The 12,020-nt window shown below is 37.1% G+C and overlaps 1 protein-coding gene across 3 annotated transcripts in view; it reads left to right on the top strand.

Annotated features, from left to right (window-relative positions):
• The window catches only part of LRWD1 (leucine rich repeats and WD repeat domain containing 1), a 58,646-nt gene extending 46,673 nt beyond the window's left edge, over positions 1-11,973 (top strand). For 2 of the 3 annotated variants that reach the window (XM_083350658.1, XM_083350659.1), the window contains 7 exons: positions 3,170-3,377; positions 3,660-3,732; positions 3,817-3,960; positions 4,892-4,989; positions 5,901-6,059; positions 6,666-6,790; positions 11,512-11,972. In XM_083350658.1, the coding sequence (XP_083206784.1) occupies positions 3,170-3,377; positions 3,660-3,732; positions 3,817-3,960; positions 4,892-4,989; positions 5,901-6,059; positions 6,666-6,790; positions 11,512-11,652 (948 nt within the window). In that variant the 3' untranslated portion in view covers positions 11,653-11,972. Of the gene's footprint in view, positions 1-3,169; positions 3,378-3,659; positions 3,733-3,816; positions 3,961-4,891; positions 4,990-5,900; positions 6,060-6,665; positions 6,791-11,511 lie in introns of all 3 variants that reach the window. The other variant, XM_083350657.1, reaches the window with a different exon arrangement.
• The last annotated feature ends 47 nt before the right edge of the window (positions 11,974-12,020 follow it).

Below are 12,020 nucleotides of genomic sequence, written 5' to 3' on the forward strand. Positions count from 1 at the left end.
CATTTAGGGCTTTATAGGTCATCACTAGCACCTTGAATCTCACCCGGAGGGCAACCGGGAGCCAATGCAGCTCGTGGAGTAGAGGTGTTACATGGAAGTATCGGGAAACCCCCATCATAACTCGCGCGGCCGCATTCTGCACCAGCTGAAGCCTCCGAGTGGTCCTCAAGGGCAGCCCCATGTAGAGAGCGTTGCAGTAGTCTAAATGGGAGGTCACGAGCGCATGAGTGACTGTGCGTAGGGCATCTCGGTCCAGAGAGGGTCGCAACTGGCGCACCAGGCGAACCTGGGCAAAAGCCCCCCTGGTCACGGCTCCTATATGGTCTTCAAAATTGAGTCGTGAATCCAAGAGGACGCCCAAGTTGCGAGCCCTATCAACAGGGGGTAACACCTCACCCCCCATCGTTAGAGATGGAATAGTCTGGTTAACCCGAGATGCCGATATGCACAGCCACTCAGTCTTGGCGGGATTGAGACGAAGCCTGTTTCTCCCCATCCAGACCTGGACCGCCTCCAGGCAACGGGACATCACGGCGAGGGCATCGCTGGGTTAGTTCGGGGTGGAAAGAAAAAGTTGGGTATCATCAGCGTACTGGTGATACCCCACCCCGAAACCACGAATGATCTCATCCAGCGGCTTCATATAGATGTTGAACAGGAGGGGCGAGAGAACCGACCCCTGAGGATTATTAATGCTCAGTATTTTAAACTCCTTAAAATCACGAGGAAAACATTTTTTGTTGTTGTTTATCATTAAATCTTACATTAATTAATTAAAATGTAATATACACTGCCATCTCATAATGTGCTTACCATTTTAGATGTTTAGCTTTAGGTGAATGAATAATCAACATTGCAGCACATTGTGGCTCATATTAACCATAATTTTAGAATTGAAACCAAGCATCTCAATGATGTGTTCAACAATTCTGGTTTCTTGTGGTAGAAAAGCATAGCTCTTGAGGTAGAACTGGAAGTTTAGTGGTGGATTTTCTTCTCAAGCCTTAGTCTCAGACCACAAGGATGAAGTTGACAGGAAAGAGCTCATTTCTTCTACGAGAATGAAGCCTATTAGATTTTTGTTGTTGTTAGATGTGCTTGGTATGAAATGAACATGCACTAAAATCAGTACAGTGAAAAATAAAAGTGGCCTTTTTATTTCTTTAAAAGATTTTTAAGGCTATCTAACTCAACCTGTAATTTCAGATGTCATGTAGCAATAAACAATTTAAATATTCCTAATAACAAAACAATCAGAAATCAGCAAGACATAGAATCAGGCACACTAACATGTACTATACTTTGTAGGACAAACTTATTTTATGCCCAGTGCCAGCAAGAACAACCCTTCAAAGATTTCCTGATGGCTAACATAGTTGAAACCTGTCAAACCTCATAAATCTCATTTTAAAAATTTATTTTATTTTATTATATTTAAATATCTGCCAATCCCATGAAATATGACTTTGAACAGTGACAGATTTATAAAAAAGATAGCAGTTAAAACAAGAAAAGACGCATGAGCTGAAAGAGGAAAAAAAAATTTTTTACACCTCTGCTTAGTCTCTGCATCTAGTGCCACATTCAAATGGCAGATTTAGTAGGACTTGGAGCAACTATCAGTAGCAGCATAATATTTGCAAATGAATGAATGAATGATCACCAAAAAACAATGCACATATGGCAATGTCATCACAAAAATACGACTTTTGTTCCACCTCTTGGCACAAATACACAGTATATCACATATTGGCACTATGATGTTTTCACCTGTTTTGATATTCTCTCCTGGAGAAGTTCATGGCTGACAGATGATCTAGGAGCAACTTTAAAAAGAAAGAGCAAGTAAACTGTGATGCCTTCCCCTTATAAATTCAGTGCAGTTTTTAACAGGTTTGTATGTAAGTTAGAATGTTTGGACTTACAGGGGAAAAAATAGTAAACTGAAGATAGTTCCACTAAAGGTGGACAATGGCAGAGTAAAGAATTGGCAAGTAGACTGGCTCTTCTTAATTCCTCTCTGGATGAGGAGAGGACTTGTAATCAGCCACAAGTGCTCCAGTCCAGATAGTTGCTCCTTGGGAAGAGACTGCAAAATAGCAGTCTTTGGAGAGTTTAGAGCTCTGGGTGATGAGGGAATAACCATCTTGCTCAAATGATGGCTGATGGCTTTGAAAGGTTACTAAATTCACATACTTCATTTTCTAATCATTTTCAGAAATTTCTTGTTAACTGCTTCAACTGTTAGGAACCTTTCTTTGCATAGACATGTCTAAAAACATTAGATAAGTTTCCTTCAATACTTAGTGAGAGATGTTTAAATTAAGGATTTTTTTAAAAAAATATTTTTAATAAACAGCAAAAGGGTGGTTGGAACTTTACTTCTGGAAAGTTACAAATGGAATAAAGATACAGTTATAGAACTAATAAAACTATTTTAACATTGGACATATTAAAGGATGTTTTTGAACAATGGAGTGTCTGCCTTTAGACTATGTTAGAAAGACATTGTTGAAGAAGCAAGTTCTCCGTGACAAGACTGAGGCTGAGTTGAAAGTGGATTTCTACAAGAATGAAATGGAAAAAGATGCTGCAGTGCACCTACACCTGATATCTTTAAAATTAAAAGGAATATACATATAACAAACCAAGAGATACCTGGATATACAAGTCAGGATAATTTTCCTATATTGGATTTGGAAAAGAGTCTGGTTAAAGCTTTGAAGACCTTTGTGGGATGGGACAAAGTAAAAAGGAAAAGAAATCAAGTTCTAGGACAATATTTAAGGGGATTAACGATCAACATTATACCAGGACTGAAATGGTTATAAAGAGATAAGATGTGGGAAAAAGAAATTATTTATTGCACAGTATTTTAAGAGAAGATAATGTACTAAAATTATTTATATGTGTTATGAAGGGAGAAATCATTTATTTATATATTTCTTTTCCTTTAGTAATTCTTAGTTTGCTTTCTTTTTCTTTTTCCAGTACTTCTATTTTTTCTTTTTCTTTTCGGTTTAGTTTTTTTAATCATTGTAAAGGCAATTTTTCACAAACTATTATGAAAAGGATTGTTTGGTGCCCTTGATCGTTTTTATCCAAGTCCACCCAAACTTCTAGTCATGCATGGCTTCTTGCTCACCCGATACCTTGCCTTTTTCACCAGGAGTTTTACACTGTCACATGGACAACTCTGACAATGGTAACAAGTGATGGGAGAAAGAAAAAGCACAATGTTTTGGCGGCTGCTGGGAGAAGAGGAATCGTAAAGCTAATTCATGTGACTGCTGATTATTGTTATGGAGAAATCAAGGCTCACAAGAAACCCATTGCTACTGCTTGCTTTAGTCCAACCTGTGAAACGCACCTTTTCAGTAAGACCCTTTTATCCTCTCCAATCACTCATTTCTTCTCAGAAGTCCATCTTTTTTGAGTCAAGGAAAGAGCAGGCTGCCTTGTTTGGTCTGTGAATACAAAGATAACAAGCTAAATCTCATGTTCTCTTTGGAACCAGCTGCAATATTTTGGTGTTCTGAGTTTGAAGGAGATAGGTCTAATTTGTTATGAAGACAAGTTTTTCTAATTTGTTATTTGGAAGCCTATATTTTTTATTTCATTACATCTCTTCTTCCTGTCTCTTCTCTGTCTCCGAACAGCTGCCTCCTATGACAAAAAAATATGTGCATGGGATATTGGGATTCCAGACTGTGATTATAATTTCAAGGAAAGGTAAATGATACAGGATTCCAACTTTCACATCTGCAAAGGGATGTTTGCATTAATAGAAGAACTGAAACTTGTTTCATTTGTCAGGCAGCTGATGGTACTGGAGACCATTTCCACACCTTTACGTATTGCCCTAGTGCCCTCTTGCCCGGATCGGTTCTTGGTGGCTGGTTGTGAACAAGGCTGCTTTGCCTGGGATATTAGACTTGATGATAAGCCACAGAAAAACAGGTGAGTAGATGGTGTCTTTTTCTGTGGGCTGCTAAAAGTTGATACCAATTTTATCGCATGTAATCAGCTCATGCCGCATATTGGAAAGATAAATTACAAATAGTCCTTGAATTACAACTGTAATTGAGCCTGACAATTGTAGTAATAAGTTGACAGTCATAAAACCTGTTATTACATGACCAAACCTGATCTCATGACCTTTTCTGTGACAGTTGTTAAGCAAACGTGGCAGCCATAAAGTGGACCCATTGTTTGCTATGGAGCATTTTCCCCCCCAGTGTTTAGTGGTTGTAATTCAGGTAATTTATCAAAGGAAAAGTACACCTTTTTTGTCCATTCTGTATAAACGGCAATTTTTTTTGATAAGGGATTTCTTTGATATCAAACTGCCCTTTACAGGATGTTTTAGCTGAGCAAAATATTTTTTAAAAGGCAAAAATAAAAAAGAGAGGTTAAAACTGAAATTGGATTTTAAAATTGGAGTTGGAAAAAATAAGTAATATTGGCTTGGGCTCTGAACGGAAAACCAGTTACAATATAATTCTGACTTGTAGTTAGTTATGCCAAATTTAATGATTTCTAAATTCTCCTTACATGCAAAAACGATTCTCCAGAAATGCTAATGTCATATGAATGTTTCCAGTTTTCTACTGTTTTTCTGTCAGCGGTTCTTCAAGTCTTTTTCTTCATTTAAATTAATGGTTTATCTAGTTAGAGATTCATGGATTGATCCAGTGTTCAACCACTGAACTGTGGTCCCAGTACTGTCAAGATTTACAGTGCAAACAACTACAGCCTATTTTGAAGATGTCCACCTGTTATAAAGGATTAAAACCAATATCTTTAATATTAGAGCATTTGATTACTATAGGTTAAAATTACAATAATTGCTCAATAGATTGGTTCTTTATTTTATTCTTTGACATTTCAGAGCTTTTGAAGTTGAATTTCAATTCCCAGATGATGAAGGGAATGACACATCTTCTCACCGGGTGGATGGCCTAGCTTTTCTGAATGAAGACATTGTGGGTAAGAAATAAGCATTATGATATGTCTAAGTAAATTAGGGAAATTTATTAGAGCATCCTTTCTTTTTTGCATGATTAATTTATACAAAAAACTGGTCCCAGGCAAAACAATAACAATATTCTCAAAATATCTTTTGGTTTAACATGCACATTTAGAAAACAGGGTGGAAGAGGATGAAATGGAAAAACTTAAGAGATTAGTATTCCCTCTTGAGCTCCTGACCTTGAGTGTAAAGTCAGAATGCTGACTCCCACATCTACATTTACAAAGATAAACAATAGAGAAGGGAAATGTTACAGTTTTCGGTGTTTTTATAGAGAGAATAAGGAGGCTTTGTCTAAACCAGGCTTGCATGGGGTTTTTTCCAGGGTGTTTCATCCTTAGTCCAAACACAGAAAATTCTAAAGTCCTTACTATCCATTAGAACTCTTCTATCTTGGTATGTTTTAATTTAGAATAAATGATACCTAACAGGAACCTATTATTTTATGCTATACACCAGGGTTCCCCAACCTTAGGAATTTCTAGGAGTGTAGACTTCAACTCCCAGAATTGTCATCAGTAGTCATGGAGTTCTGGGAGTTGATGTCCACACTCCTGGAAATTCCCAAAGTTGGAAAACACTGCTATATGCCCATTGGACCAAATCCACTGAATTAACTTAATTGATGTGAGAGGTATTGTACAGGATGTGTTGTAAGTTATGAGCTTATGGGTATCACTGTATTATTAGGGGCTTTATTCTAAGATCACACCATAATTGCCAGAAAATAAATGCTTGTGATGCTATTGATTGAGCTGCCGTGATAATTGCCTTAATGGCAATTGCCTTAAACAGTAGGAAGTAATGCTGATCTAGCAGCATACCCATTGTTTAGCAAGGGTACTAGTTTTTTCTTTTTCCTCTTCAGTTACCAAGAGTTCAAAGCGAGCATCTATAAACCTCTGGAGCTGGAGTCGCTCTTTCAAACAAGGCAAAGGTGGGCGGAGGACAGTGCAGGCTGTCATTCTGGCTGAACTCGAATGGTCTTCAACAGATCTTCCTTACCTCACTCTCAGCACATGCCCAAGTAAGTGCTGGTATCATGTCTGAATAGCCATGGATATAGTTCCATTCAAGTCTCTGGAGCAAACATGTCTTCTGCCACTATTTTAGTCTATTATAGCTGCTATTGCTTCTGTTGTCCCTTCAGATTAGTTTGAACAGTTGGGCTGGCAATTTGGGAATGCTATTAAGTAGTAACAGATGGTCATCAGTGTGTCCTATTTTATGAAATGCTGCAGTTCCAGATTAATATAGGCTTACCTAGTGCTTTTTTTGTAAAAGAAAAAGGTGCCGGAACTCACACAGGTCATACAACCTGCCTTGCCCACCCTTACAAGGTTCCATCCAAAAAAGGTGCCGGAATTCCGTTCTGAGCGTTCTATGACAAAAAAAGCCCTGGGCTTACCTTTGGGAAGTAGATGTTGTTAGTTCTCTGGTTTCAATCCCCAACGTGCCAGGAGCTCAGACAAGCCTTGGGGGAGAGGTGGAGGAAGGATATAATTGGTAGGTGGGGTAGATGCTGGTAAGTGAACTGAGAAGGAACTCCCAGCAATATGAGTTTCAGATAGGGAATTCAAGCCTGGCCTAGAAGCATTTGAACAGTTTGGTGATACTTGTTTCACTTTTGCAGCAGAAGAATATGTGTTCTGTGGTGATGAGCAAGGAAGCATCTGGATGTATGACCTCAGCAACCATTTGTCAGCTCTTTGTGCCACCAAGGAAGATTGTCCAACTGAGCGAATAGGGCCTTCCCAGGTATTCAAGGATATAGAGTCTAGGTCACAATAATCTAATGTTGGTTGACTTGAGTTGTAATAACAAACAAATGTTTTTATTTCATTTATTTGATTTTGAGGCTAACCAATGCCAAAATGGTCTGGGCAGCTTACATTTTATTTATTTATTTGTTGAATTTATAAATTAAATTTATAAACTTAACATTTTAAGAGCATACAGGTAAGCCTCAACTTATGACAGCAATTTGGATCGAAATATCCATTGCTAAGCAATGAGGTCGTAAAACATGATGGCATTCCTTAACAATAGCAATTTTTTTTGTAATATATTCTATTGATTTTAAAAAAAAACATAAATCACTTAACAATTGGTGAACAGTGTGTTGTCTGGGTTACATTTGTAAAACAATCACTAACAATTGATTTCTATAATCCATAATCCACATAATAGTTTTAGTTGATTTCCTCTTTTTCCAAAATCACTGAATTAATACAATTCTTACTGTTTTGATAGATAACAATTAAATACATATTTTTCTCCAATAGTCCTAAAAATAATAATCACATCAATATAATATTTCTTTTCTATCCAGTCATTCTCGTTGCCTTATCATAGATCCTGTTACAGTCCTTATTTTAATTTGTTTCTCCTACCAAATTCTAGATATTCTTACTGGTTAAGATTTCCTGAAAAATTAATTACATTTAAGAATTTAATTCTATTTTTCCACATGAACCATCTCACACTTTTACATTTCTTAAGGAATAGATAAAACAGTAGAAAAAAAGAAAAGCAAGAGTAAAGAAAAATAAAAAATAACGTACTACTTAAAATATATATCCCTCCTAAGCTAATATGTATTTATTTCCTAAATTTCTTCTTTTTAACCATAATTAAAAATATGTTTAATCTTTAAACATTCCATTTAATACATCTAGTCATCTAGTCCTTTAACTCTTTTTCAAAACATTTTTTTATCCATTATAATTTTCTTAAATTCAATCACATTTAAATTTCTAAAAAATCATTTCAACTTTTTTATATTACTCATATCAAGGAAAAGAACAAAAAAGGGAAAAAAGCATACTATATTATATTTAGGGAATTCATCCCTCTTAGAGTGACATATATATTCCAAAGCTTTTTGACTGTTTTAACCATATTCAAACAAATGTTTCTTTTTTAAGTATTCTCTCTGGCAAGTCCCATCATCTATTTTCTTAGTTTCCACTTTAGTCTTTTTCTTTTGCCCAATGTCTTTCTTAATCAATGTATTTTGCTGAATCAAAAGTTTTTTCCGTATGTTCGTAAATGTTGCTGTAGATATAAAAAGTAAATCAGGAGAAGTGTCTTTGTACTTCTGCCTTTCCATGGTTGTTGAAAATCTTTTTTTTCTTTCTATCCGCTTCTCTTATCATTTCCTTTCTCTCCGATGTTCCTGACATCTCTACAGTCCATTTTATCCAATCTGTTTTCTTGTCCTTAGCTTCATTTTGTAGTCTTAAGGGATAAGTTGATTTTTCCAATTCTTGTGATTTTTTTTCCACTAGGATTAAATGATGTTTCCTTGTTTTGTTAAGTTCCATCTTTAAGTCTCTGTTCTCAATTCTATATCCATTTATCTGTTTTATCTGCTCCTTTTCTGTTCTGGGAATTTTTTTGTTGCAGAGTTAACTTGGAAATAGATTGATTTATATTTTCAAAGTTTTGCATTTCTTTGTGGTTTAAAGTCATTGTTGTTTGAATTAGTTGCAGTATACTATATATATCCTCCTGTGAAGAATTTATGTTTTCTTGATATGTTCTTTATACATGTCTCTGATCCATGATAGCCAAGAATTTGACTTTTCTCTTCCTCTTTTCTCTGCAAATAGCTTTAGAGTCCCAATTAGATAGATATTTGTAATCCAAATAGTTCAAAAAAGATTTCTGAAATTCATAATTCTTTGTCTACAGCCCAGATTATTGTCTTTTTTTGTCATAGCTTTTCTTTGTTGTTAAAGCTTTGAAGGTCACAAACACAGATTAGCTTTTCCCAGATTTTGCCAAGTTTTATATTAAAGTCATAGCTGTCATAGTCTTCATCTGCCACTAGGTATCAGCAACTATTTGTTTTTCAATTTCCAAAATGAACATTTTTTTTGGAATGAGAGTCTTAACCATTCAAATAATTTTAGATGTATCCAGATTTAAGTTTTAAGTTTCAGGTTTTATATTTATTTCACTTCCATACATTTTGATCCTCCACAAAAAGATTAATTTGCTGCTTCCGTTAGTATAAGGGTGGGCCAGAAATCCCCCTCCTTCCCTTTTGGAGGTATTTTGCTTCTTGGGGATCTTTTCCAGGAAATTAAATATAAAATAGAAAAGAGAAGATCGAATTCCTCAAGCACGCTGTTCGCAGCTGTGCTGGTTAGTGTTTTTGGACTTCAGTTGCCAGTAGCTTGGGCTGGTTGATGCAATACGATGCATTTCTCCTGTCGGGTTAGAAGGCTTTCCCCAAGTCGAACAGAACGGCCGCTGCCGTTCCAAAATTGCTGGAGCACCCTTCTTTCTTCGTCGCCTCTGTGGGGCGACTTAGACCCATTTAGGTTCCCCTGGCAGGGCGAAATTAGCCTCAGGGGTGCAGAGAATCCGCAAGCCCGCAACCAGTCACTACCGCGCAAACCAGAAGTCCAACAATAGCAATTCTTGCAATCCTGATTTCATTAACTGAATCCCATGGTTGTTAAACAAGGCAACTTCATGTCAGGTTTTTACAATCAAGTTAGTTTGTAAGCAGGGTGCTGGTAGGTAAGTGGCTGCTGCAGGCTGGAAGGGGGTATAAGGAAGGCATATAGAGGCCCAGGGAGGGTGGAAAAGGTGTGTGCAAATGGCTGGTATGGCACAAGTGTGAAAGGGTTAGGGTTAGGGAAGAGCACATGGGTGGGGAAGACTTACCCCAGTGACTTGCGACCTTCCCTACTGGCTTCCTGTTTGACTTTCTGGGGAAGCCAGCAGGTAGGTCCTCAATAGAGATTGCATGATCCTGGGGCACTGCAATCAGTCATTACGTGTGACCTGATTGTCAAGCACAGATCATAATCATGTGACCATAGAGATGCTGGGTGGCCTGAACTCTGAGGACCAGTTATAATCTCCATTCATTTAGCATCGTCAAATGGTTGCTGAACGATCATTGCACACGTAGCTAGCCTTGCATTAATTGAAATTAGGGTCACATCAAACACAACCTGGCATCGATTTACAATGTGCACTAAAATAATATTGCATTATTTAAACTTGTACTAATCATGACCTCCCTGTCTCAGTAGTAGGCTTTATCTCCTTAGCCAACAGTCCTAACATTCACGCTTCATCAGCTGCTGATCCTGCCAACCCAAAGCAGCAACATTTATCTACAGTAGTGTGCTATACTTCATTTAGCTGAAAGAATGATCCTGTACAGCTTCTTCCGATGAATTAGAGGGTATAGGAGAAGAAAAGGCAGAACCTGAGGCGGAGTCAAGAGAGCTCTCAGCCTAGAATCATTATGTCTACAAACATTCCAAATCCAACCCACCTCCTTGAATTCTGTTGAGTCATAACTAGCACCAATTTAGTGCTGACCATCAATTGAGTAGATTCTTGTACATAGGCATGAGCAATACCTCTTAAGTGGAACTTAAGTTAAGTCCTGATTCTTAAGTTAGTCCTGATTCTTTGCACCTGACAGAGGGACAGGTATGAGAAGATCTCAGAACAGGGATATATTTCAGGTTAAATTAAGAACAGTGTTTGTCAACCTTATTAGCTTTAAGATGTGTGGCCTTCAACTCCCTGAATTCCCCAGCCAACGTGCGGAAATTGACAAACTTTTATGTGCCCATACATATAAAATTGTCAGGATTAATATAGAGAAAACTCTCTTAGCTTTTGAGAAATATCCATTGCAATTTTAAAGAAAATGTGTAAAAGGCAAGGATAAAAGGTCCAAAAAGATATCCTTCAGAATTACAAATTAGAAGGATGAGACTCGGAACTCAGTAGCAGAACAAGAGTCATATACTGTAATTGATTTGCCAAATATAAATATTCTTACAATAGTTAACAATTCAGATCCCTCAAGGCTAGCTTAATCCGTTCTAGCCGGGAAAGGAGATTCTGTTTCTTACTCCATCAGAAATACAATTGGCAAAGATGGAGGAAAGCATCTTATTTATTCAGTTTAGGACACTCTCTGCCCCAGGGAACCTATATGAAAACAGAAATCCTTATTCTACCAGATCTGTAGCATTACTGAGTTTTGTATGCTCTTGATTCCTTCATTGGCCTTTTAAGTATTATGATCTGGTGTTATGTTTTATTATTTAGCTTTACATTAATTTTCCGTCAGACTTTTTTACAGAGGACTTGGGGGAGAGGAATACACCAATATTTCCTGCATATTAATTGGCTTGGCTTGCTTTGTGTGAATCTTTCTGTAGCTAAAATTGCATTAATCCATCAAATGGCATATTCTGGCTCAGAGAAATTCCCCAAAAACAAAAGGAGAAAGTTTTGAGAACCATCCAAGTGGGCAAATTTTTTTGCAAGGCTTATTTAAACTGGATAACACTACACTGTCCTCTGTAAGCAGTTTACAGATAGAGAATATGCTTTAAAATTGCATAGCTGATGTCCTGAATTTTTTATAGTGCACTAAAATAATTTTGTGAATCTCGTGAGTTTCTGGATAAATTCACTCTTTTTTCCCACAGATTCTAAAGTGGCCGGAATTGAAGGCAAATGGCGAGTTGCTGACAGATGTCTTGGTGAATAATGTGGTCACAGATCCCACTTTCACATATCTAGTTGCGCTGACAGATGTCAACATTGCCGCAATATGGAAGAAAGTCTAGCTGTGTTGGCAACCCAGGAGCAACCCCATTTTTTCAACCACATTTCAGTAGTGCAGTATTTGTGACTGTTCTGAGAATAATCAGGGTGGGATAGGGATAGGCACGGGCATTGGTGGGATGAAATTCATATATATAGATATATATATATCTCAATGCAAGAAAAACAACCAAAGGTATTGGCTGGAACTATATGATGTTGCCAATGCCGACATCTCTTAACTGTGACTTTGCTTTATTGGTGTCTTAAGTGTATTTGTTTTATAGGACAGTATTTAATAAAACTTGATACAACATAATTGAAGCACTTTTTAAAAAATATGTTAAATATATTTACTTAAGCCCCTGTCTTGAAGGATCTTGGGGAAAGC

The sequence above is a fragment of the Vipera ursinii genome, assembly GCF_947247035.1.
Source record: "Vipera ursinii genome assembly, chromosome: 1".
NCBI lineage: Eukaryota > Metazoa > Chordata > Lepidosauria > Squamata > Viperidae > Vipera > Vipera ursinii.